At 54.0% G+C, this 16526-nt stretch overlaps 1 protein-coding gene across 1 annotated transcript in view; it reads left to right on the forward strand.

Moving 5' to 3' along the window:
- Window positions 1-318: 318 nt before the first annotated feature.
- MAPKAPK3 (MAPK activated protein kinase 3) overlaps window positions 319-16526 on the forward strand; it is a 29562-nt gene continuing 13354 nt past the window's right edge. Inside the window, exons 1-2 of the mRNA XM_069473667.1 lie at window positions 319-415; window positions 706-982. Of these exons, the coding sequence (XP_069329768.1) occupies window positions 758-982 (225 nt within the window). The 5' untranslated portion in view covers window positions 319-415; window positions 706-757. The remainder of the gene's footprint in view (window positions 416-705; window positions 983-16526) is intronic.

The following is a 16526-nucleotide window of genomic DNA, read 5'->3' on the forward strand; positions in this document are numbered from 1 at the left end:
GAATCAAACAACAACGGGATGCTACTTCCTTTAGCATGGTGGCAAGAATTAAGAAGTTGGGTACGCTGGCGGTTGGTCACCGCTAGGGAGGTCGGAAGCCTAGCAAGCCAAACCGCAGCGCCACCTGGCAGCGTGTGGAGAAAACACCGACTCAGGAAGCGTCACCTCCTACTTTGTCCCGGCTTGGGGGCGGGGCCCACTAGGGGCTCCCGCTCCGCCCAGCTGGGGCCCGCCTGGCCCTTTAAGGCTGACCTAGCGGGGCCCCAAGTTGGGATGACGCGTGGGGCGGGGTGGGGTGGGGGTCACGTGGGCGCCGACTGCACGACTGTCGGCCCAGGGCGCTCCGCGGCCTCCAGCTCCCGGGACCGCCGCCCCTGCCCCTCGCCAGCTCCTCTGCCAGGTGCATTGCCGCCAGGTACGCCCTAGCCAGATACGCCTTCCTTGAGCCCCCTCTGCGGCCTGCTCCAGGGACTTCGCTGCCACTAGGCGCCTGGCCACTTCCCTTCTCGACACGTGCCCGGGGAGGACTTGGTTATGCTCGGCTGAGCGACTACCAACCCCTGCTGCACGTCTGTACCCTGGCCATTCGCCCCACATTCCCAACTTGTCCCGGGCCAGGCCCACAGCCCAGCCCGGCTTAGGGGCTCCAAGGCTGGGGTGTGTTGGAAAAGTCTGGGCAGGACTCACTTTTCCCCTTTCCCCCAGGTTCCCCTGGACGCGCCAGGCTGGGGCCGCCTCTAAGTGCCCCGCGGGGGCCATGGACGGCGAAACAGCAGAGGAGCAGGGGAGTCCTGCGCTCCCTCCAGTTGCACACGGCGGACCCAGCTTGGGCGGTGCTCTGGCTTGCGGGGGGCGGCGGGAGCCCAAGAAGTACGCGGTGACCGATGACTACCAGTTGTCCAAGCAGGTGCTGGGCCTGGGTGTGAACGGCAAGGTGCTGGAGTGCTTCCAACGGCGCACTGGGCAGAAGTGTGCCCTGAAGGTCTGTGACCCCCCTCAGTGAGGCCTGGGGCGACTTGGAGGGTCCAAAAGCAGAAGCTTGTGGGTGCAGTCTGCTGTGTCTCGGGCCCCTGCTAAGCTTCCTATGTGTAGTGTCATGTTTAGTCCTCATATTCTCTTCTAAGGTCAGGCTTGTGGTCCTCCCTGTTTTATAGATGGGGAAACTGAGGCTTAGCCTAGCTAAGCTCAGGGTGTCCCAGTGAGCAATGGGTGGAGTCAGTATGGGTAGGGCTGTTGTACCCGGAAGCAGGGAAGGAGTGGCTTCTGACTCTGGAGTTCTGGCCGCACCTATGTGTTCAGGCCTGAGGGGGGGCTCTTGCTCAGCCTGGCTGCCCCTTCTGTGAGAAGCTCCTCTGAGTTTCCCTCTGCCTGAAGCTCAGCCCCCACCAAGGCTTAGGGTGGGCCTACTTCCTCCCTGTGGCCCCTGCTTGCCTGGGTTGGAGTGATGTGAGCCTCCCAGGACTGGCTGGTGGGTAAGGCTGATGCCCATTGCACCTGTGGGTAGGAGGCGGCTGATGGGCTCTTGACGAGTCACTGTTGAAAGGGACAGGCCCTGCTCCAAGCCTGACCCACCATAGTTCCTGGGCAGAGGGTGGGCCAGCCATCTAGACACATCAGACTATAGGATCCCTGGAGGCCTGGCCCGCTGATACAGGTGGAATGGGGTGGGTGGGTAGGAGTTCTGAGCTGGCTGATCTAGCTACCCAGTTCTGGCTTAAGGCACACAGTTCTGGGCCCAGGGCCTCACCCCATACCCAGAATCCCTTGAATCTGTCATCACTAGGAACCTTAATCATCTGTAGCTTGTGCCAATGGCCACCTGAATGGCAGAGAGACTGGTTCCTGGAGGTTAGAAGTACAGCAAAGGATCTTCCCATTTTACAGAATTTGTTATTATGAGTCTGAGTGCAGAGTCCTACAGATATGGCTCCAGGGACTTCTGTGTGTGTTTGCCAGCTCTGTGACCTTGGACAGTATCCTAGACTCTTGAAGCCAGGTTTCTGCCTCTGTTCATGGGGAAAGATAAGGGGTTGTTGTGAGCTTGAAACAAGATTATGCATGTAGAGTGCTTGACACAGGACCTGGTACAGGCTTGAAATGGCTATAGGACTAATTTAGGGTACAGGATCTTCAAGCACTGAGCAGGGACGTGGGCCTAGCTCTCTGTGTCTTTCCCAGAAGCACTAGAACCAATGGAGGAGATTGTCTCCCCAGGGTGGACTTGGAGGAGATCGTGAGGTTGGGTCTCAGGGAGAATCAAGGCTGGGCTGTTAGGGCTGGACTCTCTAACCCAGCAGTGGAATGGGGTGGGGAGAGCTTTTTGGAATCCTAGGCATGGAATTCTCTGAGTCCTTCAGGGAAAAGGTAGCTGTTCTGAGGGCAGATGGGGGTGAGGGGATTAGGAATGAGAGTCTTTATGCTCTCCCTCAGCACCAGTTAGCCCTTCTACTTGCCCTAGGGTTAAGGACAGCCTGGGCAGGTGAGGGGCTGATTGAGGCCAGAAAACCACTTCTCAATACCAAGGCTTTGGCCCTGTGAGCCAGGACTGAGCTTGGCCAGCCCCTGTGGTGTCCAGACACTGGGATGGGGTAGGAGGGCCCAGACAATCCCAGCTTTAAACAGGGCTGAGCCTGGACCCTCTCCCCATAGGTTCTGTGTCTGAAAAATAACTTGGGGGAACTTCTGACTGCAAGAACTTCCACAGCACCTCCATTTGAAGCTGGGGCCTCAGTGTTCTCCCTGTTCTGGACTGGGAACTGGGGCAGGCCTGGAGTGGGTTCCCCTCTGTACTCCTTTAGACTTTATGGATGAGCATGGCTGGAGCTACTGGCTTGGGACCTTCAAGACTGGCCCTAAATTGGCCTTCAAGGGGGACATGGATTAGATGTGCCCTCCCCTCCCCCAACACCTTCCTGTTCTTGGTCTCCCTAGTGACCAAGCCTAGAGTCCATACCCAGCTAGACAGGCTCTCATTATCTCCCAAGATTGGGCTAGCATAACTCTGGGACGGTCACTTTACCTGTACTGTGAGTGGTAGCTGTGACCATGAGGAGGGAGGTAGCATCTCCCCACTTATAGCTTCTTCCCTCTGTCCAGGAGGGCCAGGACTTAGAGACCTCAGCACATGAGCAGGCCGGGACCCAGGGAGCTTAGCTGCTCATAAATGGGTCCCAACCCCCTCCCCAGCTGCCTTAGCTCAGCCTTGGTAAAGGTCATGGGCTCTGCGTCTTTCTGCATCCCCAGGGCTATATGCCAGGTCTTGCCAGTGTCTTATAGTCTGAACTTGTTCAATCCATCTCTGCCCATCTCTTTCCATGCCTGTCCTCTTGGCTGTTATGCCTGAGACGGCAGATAGTGCTTAGCAGGAAGCCTGGGCCAAAGCAGCCTCATCAAACAGGAAGAGCTGTGGTTACTGTCCCTGTAGCTGTTGCTATTCTGTGGAGGCCCTATGAGGAGCGGGCCTCTCCCTCCTGGGGAGCTGGGCCTCTTCCCCTTTCCCTCAGCCCCTGGTCACAGGCTCGCTCCATCTTGGCCTTGCCCATGCTCAGTGGCTCCCTTCCAAGGTCAACTTCTGCTGCTGCTGCAGCCATTCTACTCTCCACCCGACCCCAAGCACTCGTCTGCCCCATGGAAGGGACTGGAGGGTTGCCTTTCTCAGAGAGGGTCCAGTTCTGCTGCTCCTGCTGACCTCTTGCTTGTGCCCCTCCCAGGCCTGTCTGGTTTGTTGGTACTCCTCAGCTTTACCTCTAACTAGGCACGGCCTACAGATTTGTCACCTGTCAGTCATCCCACCAGATCCAAGACACAGCCCCTCAAGCTTTGTCACCTGTGTGAAAATTGGGACCCAGAAGTTGGTCAGAAGTCACATGGCTTAATGGGGGTGCGTGGTGCAGCAGAGGCCAGGATTCCCTCCCCTCCTGACTTCCTGCCCAGTCCACTTGTGGTTGTCGGCCTCCTGGCAGGCAGAAGTGACCATGGCACTTAGTACTTTTAATAAAAGCAATACAACACCTTGAGGAGACATAGGGGGTCTACCCATGGGATCTTCTTTCCCGCCCCTGTACTCTGGACTGTGGGGCTGGGGGCCCTTCCCCTCTGACCACTGCAGCATGTTGGAAGCCTCTCTGGGTTCCTATTGCCCTCCTCTTCCCTTCTTTAATGCCAGTGGAGCAGTGGGGGTGGGGGAATCCATATGCTCAGGAGACCCCTACAGAGTCCTCTGGGGCAAGTCTCTGCAGTGAACATCTTCCCTCTGGTCCCCGGGATCTGGGAAGGTTGCTGGGGCTGCCTTGCCCAGGACGATGCCCTTGCCCTTGGTGCCAGATGGCTGCTGTGAGCCAGGCTGCTCTGTGTGTGGGATCTCAGTGATGCCCCAAAGCACAAGAGGGCACATTTCTTCTGACAGATGGGAAACTAAGTTCTGGAGAGCAGGAAGAGATCTTGCCTGAGATCACACAGAGATTTGAGGACTTGACCATATACATTCTGAGCCTCTAAGTGTGACATTCGAGGCCTCTGCAGTCTAGCCCACCTGTCTTTCCTACCCTAGGTGATGTCTTTCCTTCTGCAGCACTGCAGAATCCCTTCCCATCTGTCATGACTCAGCCCCATGCCACCTCTTCCAAGAAGCTGTCCAGAGTCCCTGGCTTTGAGGAAATGGAACCTTCTTTGACACCTAAAATCCTCTTGTACCATCTGAGCCCAGAGCCTGGCACAGGGGCTCATAAATCCTTGTTAAAATAGCCATGCTCTGGCTCACTGAGCTTCGGAAGGAGCCACTGAGAGCTGATCTTTTCCTATGTTTCCCTGTCTCCACAGGAGAGGGGTTCTCTGACTGCATCTCGGAGGTAAGCCACAGAGAAATGCTGTTTCTTCTGTGCTAAGGTCTGGGAATTCACAAAGGAACCCACTGCACCCAGACAGACCTCATAGGGAAGGTCTGGGGAGAAAGGAAATGCCCATCCATGAGGCCATTTCTGCCCCCTGCCTGCCATCTAGGCCACACCTCTGAGCAGTAGACAGAGGGGCTCTCTCTAACCATAATGCCAAGAGGAAGATAGAATGTGAGTCAGATGCAGAGCTGGGAGCAGGGTGGCAGAGGACCCGGAGCCCAGTAACCAGGATGCCTCACCCTGCCTGGGGGGGATGGGGACAGTGCCCATTGCTTCATGGGCGGGGCTGGCCTGTTGGGGCTGGTGCTGCCAAGCTGGATTTGAGGCCAGGTGGAGCTGCCTGGCAGGTCAGTCCCTTTCTCATTTGGCAGCTGCCACCCCCTCCCCTGCCATCTCCAGACCAGTCAGATCAGCCTCTGCAGGGCCACTTGTTAGAGTCAACAAATCAGGAGGCACGTGGAGGGGCTGGCAGCCCTGGTACAACCAAGTCCCTGGAAATGGTCTCATGGTACCCAAGGTTCTCCACGGGCTGTTCTTCACCTGGAAGGAAAGATCTGAGGGGCTTGGTGTTACCATGCTGTTGGAGCCTTCTGAACTGCCAGGGGTGGGCAATTTGCTTTTTAATGAGGGTCCTGGGGACGGCATCAAACCCTACAAAATGCAAATAGTGGAATTTTAGGCAGGGGTTGATTGTTTTGAGAGGCCTAGCTGGCCTTGCTCCAAGCTTTCGAATCTGCACTCCCAGCCCACTCCCAGGATCCCCTCTGGGTGTCTAAGATCTTTTCCCACCCATCCAGGAGCTGGTGCAAGCTCTCCAGGCTTGAGATATTAGAGCTGTGGATTCTAATACTCTCATAAATAGCTAACAGTTTTCCAGAGCATTCTGTCTGGCAGGTCCTGTTCCCAATGCACAACACATGTTGTCTTACCTAACTCCCATCATTCCCATTATATGGATTATATGGATGAAGTTCAGAGAGATCAGTGATTTGCCCAAGGTACCCAGCTGGTAGGTAGCAGGGCTGAGACACAAGCCTAGGCAGTTTGATTGCCAGAGTCTTAGCATTTAAGTCATCTCACACCTCATGCAAGTCTGTGGGGACATGAGTGGGTCTGTGAGACTTGACCCCTGGAAGGATACTAGCATTGTCCTCCATGTCTCCACAGGGAGCCCTGGCAGCCCCAGCTGGGCCCAAGTGGTGCTGCCAGTGTTTGCCTACATCTGCCCAACTCTCCTCATTGTATGGAACTCTATGCCTGTGATTGGACAGGTGGTGATCCTACAAGGTCAGCACACAAAGACCATGATGGCTGTGGGGCTGCCTCAGAAGGGGAATGTGCCTTGTCCCAGGCCTTGTGAGTCTCAGATAAGCTCAGCCCAGAGCAAAGCCCAAGCAAAGCCCAGAGCGCCATAGACAGGAAGTCAGGCTGGTGAGTGGGCCAGAGGAAATTTTCTCTGGGCTGGGCCAGCAAGGGGAGGATTCCTGGAAGAGGTGGTCAGTTTAATCCAGACCTCTGGTCCGAGAAGGATGTGGATGACAGTGGAAGGCACAAGGGGTGTGTGTGTATGACAGCATGCTTGATTTAGACACTCAGCACCTGCTGTGGAATACCACTTTCCCACTCGCAGACCTGTGTCCTGGCGGGATGTGACTGATAAGCCCTGGGAAGCTAACAAGTGGCTGAAGGGCTCTTTGGAGATAGAGACACTTGTGTAGGGCCTTGCAGGGTAGAGCGCCATTGCCAAGGATGCTACAGGGCTCCCAGATCACCTGGGCTGTTGTTCAGGCTATGTGGGAAGGACCTGGTCTCCATCACAACAGAGTCATTGTTATATCTCTTCTGAGCTTCACACTTGAGGGAATGGTTTTCCTACTTATATCCCTCATCTTCCTCTCTTTGGGACATCATCATGGCAGACCTCTGGGGGGGGCAGCTGTTGGAGCATCTGGTTTGGCAGCCCCCCACCCTCTGCTGGTTCCAGCCTAGCGGCTGGCTGCTGTGTATCCAAGGGTGATGGCCACCAGACAAGAGCGGAGGACAGTAGTCATCCCTAGGTAAGGGGAGTATTCCAAGCATACTTGTGTCATAGAGAGAGTGTACATCAAGCACTTGCTGGAGGGCAGCCTCTGCTGCTCTCAGGGCAGTGATACCATTGGTCCTGTGAGCTCCAGTGTTTTCCCAGAAGAACATTAGTTCTGCAGCTCTTGCTCTATCTACTAGAGATCTTGTGTGGCCCCAGATGAGAGGCATTGTCTGGGATTGAGAGAGGAACAGGACTCTGGGCTTAAAATCTTTTTGTCACCTTTCCCCAAGTGACCCTGGACAAAAGGCAGTTTGGGAATCTTTTGCAAAACCATCACCTTTGTGGTACAGTTGAACCCTGGCTTTGAATGTGTGGCAGGAGGCAGGATCCAGTCTTGGGGCTGTAACTATCCCTGCTTTCATGCTATGAGTCAGTGCAGGCCGGCAGACACTCTCAGAGGGCAGGGCTCTCTTGTGGGTGGCCTGGGTGCATTTGTTTTTGGTATATTTGTGGCCTTTATGAGGACTCTCTTGGGTTCACCCTGTACCTGAGGAAGCCAGTCCCTTGTGGAACAGGAAATAATGGTTTGAGGGGAGCTCTGGGCCCTGGGCTCCTCCCCGCCCTCCCTCCCTTTTGGAACTAAGTAGATTAGGCCTTGTGCAATTGTGATTAAAATCCCGCTGTGTGGGAACCATGGAGGTTTTGCTTAGAGCAGGAATATGAGGCATCTGTTTGGGGGAATAAGGAGCCTCAGGAGGCCTTTTCAGCACTGGACAGGCCAGAGACGCTGAGAATATGGATTATGGTTTTGATACAGGTTTGGTATTAGGGTTGCCTTTTTCTTTAGGCTAGGGCTTTGTCCTCACTGCTTTCTCATGGCACTATCTGTCCTTCTCAGCCTCCTCACCCTTTTCATTTTTCCTTTCCTGCCTGTTTCCCCTGCTGTCGCTCTGTCCCTTCTTTCTTGGGCCTTGCCACTCTGCCTGTCTCATGTGTGTCAGGCCTGGCTGGCCTCTTCTCTGCACAGGCAGGCTGAGGGCAGGCAGAGGACAGCACAGGGCCAGGTCAGGTGCTGGGGCTTCATCCTAGCCAGTCTGCAACTCCCTCCCCCTTGCCCCAGGGGAGGGTGGGGGTGGGACAGGAATGAGGATTGCCTGGCTATACCCATGCCACTACAGTGTCCCCTCCTGCTGCCAGCATCACCAGGTGCCAGCAGCGTTGGCAGTGGGAACAGTGGAGTCAGGCGCTTTTGGGCAGAGCTGTAACCCGAGGCGTCCCCCCCATGAAGTGTGGGAAGTCAGCTTCAGCTGTGGTCTCTGTTGCTGGGTCTTCTTTTATGGCCCAATGATCTGAGACTTTAGTTTGGGACAACAGTGTGGAACCATGCACATCATGGCCCCCCCCCAGGCTTCCCCGGCTGCAGTTGGGGAGGGAGGGGGCTGGGGTCTGACCTGAGTCAGAGCCTCAGAGCCAGCAGGAGGAGCCGGTGGGGGCTCTGGAAATGTTCAAGATGGGAGGTGCAACCTGCTTCCATTTCACAGAGGGGGAAATGAGTGTGAGCTGCCGCTGTGCTAGCTGAGACTCTAGCCCACACCTTGCACCTGGCTGCCCTCACCTTGGTAAAACTCAGAGGCTATTTTCAGCGGCATGAGAGGCCAGGGCCTTGACCTGCCACACTCATTGTCCCATTCCTAAGGCTTCAGCCTCCATGAGAGACCCATAGCTTGCTCATAGATGCTCCTCCAAAATAAGCAGCCCCCTCTCAGGATGTGGCAGAGGGGCTGGCAGGTGCTCTCTGGCAGGCAGTGGCACTGGGGCCGGGGGATAGGGATTAAGGCATCCACTTTGCTGAGTGCTTCCTACACACCAAATACAAACAGCAGAATCAGAGCAGGTGACCACACCCCCATGTCATGGATGCAGAGACTGAGGTTCAGAAAGGCAGAGTAGTTCACCTAGGGCCTCATAATGGGGACATGCCAGGCTGGGCTGGAACCCAGGCCTGGTTGGCAGCCATCCCTCCCTACATCCTGGCTCAGCTGGGGATCCGGAGCCGCAGTCTGCCCATCTGTAAAATGAGGGGCTGGGTGCTCTGCTTAGCAGGGGCTTTCATTCTGGCTGTGAAGACACTTTGGGTGGGCAGTGACCATGGGCAGTGCCAGGGAAGCTGGCGGGTGTGGGGACCCACCTTGCCTACTGGGACTGCTCTTCCAAGTAGACGAGCAGCATGGAGACTGGCCATCAAAGGTGCCTTTTCCAAGCCAGTTGCCAGGAAAACAGTCAGCTGTGGTGACGCTACTAGCAGTGTCTGTGTTCTGCTACAGACAGGAGCTCTGGGGTTATGACTCAGGTTTGAGGACCCCTCTCCACTGTACTCCATGGCCAGTTAAATGTTTGAGTTAGGCTGAGCCAGTACTAGGGTGCATCCTTACCCTAGGAGGCCTTAGAGAGTGAGGATGAGTCACTGCAGCCCATTCCCATGGCAGAGGTGTCCCTCAGTGCTGGCAGGCTATCACCTTGGTCCCTTAGAGGGCAGGGCCTTTTCCCCTCCCTTTCTCATCGCCATGGCTCCATAGCGTGATTGGAGACTAGGAAAGTCTTCCATGAGCCAGCTAGGTGTTGGGATCTTGGGAGCCCTCTGGCTGAACAGGAGCAGGAGGGAGAGAGGGACCAGGGGCCAGGGGAAGCTGGAAGCCTGGACAGCCAATGTCCCTGCTGGCCCTGGGAGGAGCCTGAGTGGGGCGATGACTGCCTGTGCTCACCTAGGCCTGTGTGGAGAGCTACAAGGACATGGCTGAAGCCAAGAGACATGGGAGAGATGCAGAGCTGATGAGATGTAGGCTTCAGGAAGGCCAGTGTGGAGGGCAGGAGCGGAAGGTTCCCTAGGGCTCTGTGCCATGCCTCTGGAGTTGATCCAGTGCACCCCCCACCCACACTTCTTATTCCTTTGTCACGTCTGTTACGTCTCCTCCAGAGGAGAGAGACCAGCTGTCATTCTTCTGAGAGCTAAAAGGTGTTGGGTTCCCTCTCTCCGGGGTTGACCAGAGGCATGGCCTGCTGGGTGCCTCAGAAGGGGTCACCTGGGTGTGACCTCATTTACCCTGGTCACTCCTGCTTAGGGAGGGTGGCACTGCCCTCTGTAACTCTGTGCCAGCTATGTGGGCATCACTGAAGCATAGTGGGCTAGTTGGGGACACATATTCCATGGCCAAGGTGGGGTCTCTTCGTGAAGAGGGACCATTGAAGAGCCATTATTTCTGAGATTAGAACAAAACACTTGTTTGCTAAAATTTTCCAATCTTATGATGAAAATGTCCTATTTTTACACTGTCATAGAAGAAATAGAACCAGGGTAATGTTTCACAAATTATGTAGCTGATTTTGACAGAAAAATCCCTTTTTCCTCTGAGAAGTTAAAGGAGGATAATAGAAGCTGGATCCTCTGAGTATATACTCAGAGGGCTCCCAGGAGGTCTCTGTGGCCCTCCCAGCCTCCTGCAGGAGGGCCGTGGGCAGAATGTTGCCATCCCACACCTGTCAGGGGCAGAGGGCGTTCTGATCCTGCCACTTACTTGCTGTGTAACTTCCGGGAGAGGGGAGGAGGCCATAGCTCTCTCTGAGCCTTCTTTCCCCACCTATAACCAGGGCCCATGTGTGAGGAGAGCGCAAGTCCAGTTCACAGATGGGGAGCTGGTGCTCAGGGAGCTTAAGGGACTGGCCCATAGTCACATACTTTGCAGAGGGGACATTCTTCCAAAGGATACATGGAGGAGTCGAGGGGTATACCACCTGGGAGAGTGGGGGGCTGCCACAGGGGAGTGGGAATATGCCCTCTCCTGCAGTTGACCAAAGCCAAGAACCTGGTTAGTTCTCTGGCTTGGGTCCCCAACTCTGAGCCTTGCTTGCCACTCTCCAGGGTCCCCTCCCAAAGATCAGCCACTCTCTCCCTACCCTGGAGGGTCTGCCCCCTACTTACTGAGCCTTTCACAGAAAAACAGGATTCATAGACTCATAATCCTTGGTCCACCTTTGAAATGCCCAGTATGGCCCTGCTCCTCTGAGGATCTGAGACCATTTCCTGTGACCTGCTGGATGGAAAGGGGCCTGCCTCCCCTAGGTCCCAGAGGCTGCACCTAGATTTTCCTGAGTTCTGAAAAACAAGGAGGGAAGAGTATAAGCCCATTTCAGGAAGACCCAAGGGAATCCGGAAGCCAGTAGTCCTCAAGCAAACCTTGAAACCCATTTCCGTCCATGACATTGTAGCCCCTCAACATACTCAATATGCCCTTGTCACTGGGTTAATCTGAGCTCTATATGTGTGTTCTCATTCCATCCTCATGGCCACCTGGGAACATGAGTACTGTAACTGTCCCCACTTTCCAGATTGCCCAGTGAGGCTCAGAGAGGTTGAATGGCCTGCCCAGGGTGAGTGGGGGATGGAACTGTCCTCTGTGTACAGGTCTGTCTGACCTGAACCCCTGTGGCTACAGCTGGTCCAGCAGTGCATGGTCCCTGGCCGGGGGCTCTGGGACCCACTGGCCTGCTGAAACTAGCACTCATGTTCCCACTGTCCTTCCCCCTCCCTTGCTGGGAGCCTAGCTCAGCTCCCTCTTTCTAGAAGCACTACTTCCCTGCCTCCCTGCCAGACCTGGCATTTCTGCCTTCATTTCCAGGTTGTCTGGGGCTGGCAGGCAGCAGACAAACTGAGTCCATCAAAATTTAGCAGATTGGACTAGTCTTATGTTCTTGAGACTTAATTTCAAAACTTGTGTTGGCTCTCCTGTCAGCAGCTGCTCCCTGTTCTCCCAGCAGGAAGTGGCCAGGGAGATTTCAGCTTGTCAGCTGCCACCCACTTTCCCATCAGGTGTCCTGGCCTTGGCCTACAAGTGGAGTGGTTATTTAGGGGTCTTCCTTGCTCTGTAGTTGCCTCAGGAGGGCTGGACTTCCCTGTCTTGCCCGCTCTGCCAGGTTCTGGCTCTGGAAAGAAAGGAGAAGGGAAGAGGAGCCAGGGCGAGTTTTCCCAGGCCTATGTATCCTCATTGAGCATCCCAGTTGGCAATGACTCATTCCTAGACCCCCAAATCTGCCTGTGGCAGCATATCCAGCCCCAGCTCTAGGCCTGGCTCTAGGCAGGGCCAGTACATGTTTGTAGGAGTGGGAAGGGATCCCCTTCCCTGGGGATGAGAGTTGAATCCTGGTTCCCAAAGAACTCTCAGACTTGGAGGTTACTATGTGAGAACCATGGGATCCAGAGAAGTCATAAAACCTCCCTAAGCCTCAGTCTCCTCAGCTGAAAATGGTGGCTAAAGATGCAGTTGTTGAAGAGCAAGAGCTAATGGGTGTAACATGCCTGGTACAGGACGGAGGGTCCTTGAACATCTGCCATTGGCGTAACAGACACTGAGTAGCAGAGCCCAGTCTAGACCCAGGAATGTGGGGCCAAGCTCTGGGAAGAAGCGTCTGGGCCTTCCTGTTTTGTTTTCCCTCAGCTGGCTTTGTGGGGACAAGTGCGTACTCCAAGCCCCAAAGCTGCATGAGAAAGGGGTGAAGCAGCTGTCTGCTTGGTCCCCACTGACTAGTGGCCAACAGGTCTGGGTTCAAGTCTTGACTCTCACTACCTAGCTGTGGGACTTTGGGCAAGTCACTTAATCTCTCAGAGTGACATTTCCTCACAAGTAAAAGGACGCTGCTGGTTTTTCTTGGGATGTGGTAAGCACCGTATGAGATGGTGTCAGCACAAGTACTGGCTGAGCACCAGGCAGAGACCGTTGTTATGAAGGGGGCACTAATCCTACCTGACTCCATCATTCTCTGAGCATCTGTCTGGGACCTGGGCATTTGGGGTCAATGGTATCATGTGAGCTGATCTCCCTGGAACTGAGCCTCTGAGGATAAGAGGTAAATGCACAGGGTGAGACAGAGGACAGGATGTGGTCAGAACTTAATGAAGCAAAGTCTGGTCTGGCGTGAGGCCAACTAATCCATGGCTGCAAAATTGGATCCATTAGCTCCCTTAATGAGCTACGAAAGCTGGGAAAATGAGTGTATGAGAGAATAATGGTACATGCCTGTGGCTTTAATTTGAAACTGTGGCTAAAAAGTTAGATTTGACACTACTACCAGCTCTCCAAATAGCACTGGTGCCCTTGGAGAAAGGGGAGGGTGTGGAGGGCAGGAGCAGGGCTCCAGCTTTATAGGGAAGATGCTGAGGCCTTAAGAAGTAAATACCTGCTTCTGAACTCTGAATTCAAGGTCAGTCCCTTCCTGATGTCTGCCCCTAGAGCAGAGGCTGAGGCTGTGGCCCATGCTATCAGTGGTCACAGCATGGTCACAGCAGCCTGCAGTGGTCACAAGTGCTGGCCAGGGCCAAGTGTGTTAATAACCCTCACAGGTGCTAGTAACACAAGGCAGTAACACAAACCAGTTGTTGGTTTCAACAACTGGCTCTAGAATAAATCCTGCTATTGCATTGCTACCTCTTATAAAATTGGAGATGTGTCCCCATGGGAAAACAATCCCAAATAATCATACAGTTGGGAGCAGGAAGGGATCAATCCCAGAGATGGCTGAGTTTAAAACTCTTGTCAAGGAGGGAGTATGGTAGGTTCAAAGTGTTCTTCTTATTCATGGCCTCCCTCTGTAGAGAATAGGGGTTCCCCACAATGTAAAGAATGTGAGTTGAAACCGAATTTTTTCTATAACATTCTGTTCTGTTCTGCTGCTTGAATGTCTGGCGTTGAGCATATTCACTGCGGTTTAGTCTTCAGTGTTCTAGCCTGCCCTTGCCTGAGGCTGGGAGAGACAGTGTTGGGGGACATACCAGTCCTTGCCACTTCTCTCCTCTCTGTCCTCTGGCACAGAACAAAGGAGAAATCCCAAGAAAGTAATGGGCTTGGCGATGTCACCTCAGCACTCCTGGCAGGTGTGCCAGGCTACAGTGCCATATGCTGGCCCCAGTTTTTATGGGGGAATCCATATTAGATATGTTCATTTGGGTCTATATCTTTTAAAAACTTGCTGTGGAAGGTGTTGCCAGGTTTTCCCTTATATCAGGTTTGATACTAAATCCCTTTCAGAATTTGATCTTGGAAAAAGTTCAATGAATGTGCTCTCTTCACAGGATAATAAAAGTAACAGAGCCTACTTGATTTCCTTCTTTGCCAAGACTTCCAGGAAGCTCAGGATTAAAATTTGTCCTTGTTTATAGTTATGAACTTAAATGGGTTTCTGATGCATTTTATCTTTCTCTTTATTCCAAAAAGAATCTGCTGTTTTTATATTATTTGGCGTGTGTCATGTGTTAGCATCATAAAATGCGTGAAATCCTGTTGTCAATAAACAGGGCCTGTGGCAATAATGGGACTTGGAGTGCTTCGTGGGGCAGTGAGAGGAACTAGATCCCTGGCCTCCAGGAGGCGATTCCCTTCATCAGCTGTAGGGCTGATGTCTCTCAGGTTGTGAGTTGTCATGAAATCCAGAGTTTCAGCTTCTTAATTTGTTACTGCTGCATTGATGGGAGAGATTACAAGTCAGCTCTCTTCCCTGGAAAGAGTGGGTGTTTCAGCAGGGGCTGCAGAGCAGTGTGGCCAGGGCTGCAGGTTAATTGGCCGGGGATGTGAAGGTTGGGGTTTTTGTGGTGGGGGTGTTGGGAGAAGCTGCTTGTTCAGCCTGGTGGCCTGGGCGCCTCGTGTGTGTGAGAGACAGATGGAGATACTGTGAACACTTATATTTGAGAAGAGACCAGCCCTGGGGCGAGCTGGATGGAGATACTGATATGTGGGTGGGCATGTGGGCCCGGGTAGGTGGCCCTTCCTGGACTGGGAGGCGGCTAGAAAAGGGTATTGCGGGCTGGTTCTCAAGAATCACTGCAGGCATCCCAGCTCTGTTTGATGCTCTAGGAAGACAGTGCTTTTCCAGCTATGGGCAACAGGAGGTGTTGGGCCCTGCAGTGAATATGGGGCCTCAGTGGGAGAGAAGGTCTGAATGGAGGCGTCTAGGCTTAGTCACCTTCTTGGGCAAGTCTGTCACAGACAGGTTGAGTTGTGACAGCAAGACCCCCAGTCTTTCTTGGGCATCTCTCTGTGGCCAGTTCTCTGCTAGGCATTTTGGAGAAATAGAAAATATTTTATAAATAAATGGACAGATGGATGAATCCCTCTGCCCCCATACTCTCCACACACCCATGCATGCACCCCTACACATGCATGTATGCACACACCCATGTTCCCATGTACACTCATGCCCCCACACCGCCCCCCCCCATATGCACTCACCCACACACCCTTGCACGTATTTATTTCAGAACAAGCTTCTCAAGTCTTGTGCAAGCTGTGGCTTTGGCCAGTGCCTCTCCAACCTGGGGCCACCCGCTCTTCTCATCTCCCTTCAGGGAGGGACTGTCTGGATGCTCTCACCAAAGTCCTGTTCTCCTCTCTATTCCAGCCTTACTGCAGCCAGGTGGCCCCAGGGCTATGACTTCATCCTCCTGAGCCTCTGTTTCCTCAATCTGTAAATTAGGGCTAATGGGCCCCACCCTGCTTGCCTCACAGGGTGGCACCAAGCATTCCCATGAGATAAGGGACAGCAGAGTGTTTTGGGAACTGCAATTTGTTTTCCAAACAGGCAAATACTGCTGTTGTTCCCTAACTATGGAACTCAGGAATTCCTCCACCCACAAGTAAGCCCTGTCCTTGGGTGGGAAGGGGCACACCATGGAGGTGGTGAGGGGGCCTGGCCTGTTCTGAGGCCCCCATTCCACCTGGTGATGTTAGAGGAACACGGGCAAGTATCTGTGTGGAGCACGGGCCCTTCTGCTCTCAACTTTTGCTGGAGCTCACTAGCTGGGGAAGTCAGTAGGGGTCTCGGCCATCTGGCTGCTGGCTCTGAGGGCAAGTGAAAACATTTGGCAAAGGAGGGTGAGGGGAGAAGGGAGAGGTAGAAACCACTACATCAAAGCAGAGCAGTGTCATTTGTTCAAGAAAATGTCATCTCAATTTGATGCTTGTTAAATTTCAGCTCTGATACAGCAGGAGTCCCCTTCTTTAGGAGAAAGCCAGGTTTCCACCTCACCCGTGTGTGTGCATCTGTGTCTGTGTGTGTCTGTGTGTGTCTATGTGTGCCTGTCGAGCACTAGCTGGAGCTATGGAGCTGCCCAAGTGCCGTGACAGACCCTCCAGCTCTGATGGACTCCTGGGAGCTAAGGGGACATAGGACAGGAGTGAGGCAAGGGTGGGGGTCTGTTGGGTTGTCAGAAGCCCCCTCCCATCTTCTTGTCCTCCCCGCTGTGACTGGGAACCAATACACCATTGCCCATTCCAAGTAGCCCCCAGGGGGCTCAGGTATGTGGATATGAAGTCCATGGAGACCTAGGGGCTGCTCCATGGGGGCAATGATGTGGGAGTGGGACTACGGTAGGTACTTCGCAAGGAGCCCCCGTCCAGAGGTACCCGTTGTTATCCTACCTTCTCTCCCCACCCCACATAGCCCAAGCCCTGCAGCTTAATATTGGGGAAATAGAGGCCCAGAGAGGGGAGGGGACTGGCCCAAGGTCATATGAGAATAGGGATAGAACCTGGATCTTATTCTCATGCCTGGAAAGATGGAGCTCT

This window comes from Eulemur rufifrons, chromosome 7, assembly GCF_041146395.1.
Source record: "Eulemur rufifrons isolate Redbay chromosome 7, OSU_ERuf_1, whole genome shotgun sequence".
Lineage (NCBI taxonomy): Eukaryota > Metazoa > Chordata > Mammalia > Primates > Lemuridae > Eulemur > Eulemur rufifrons.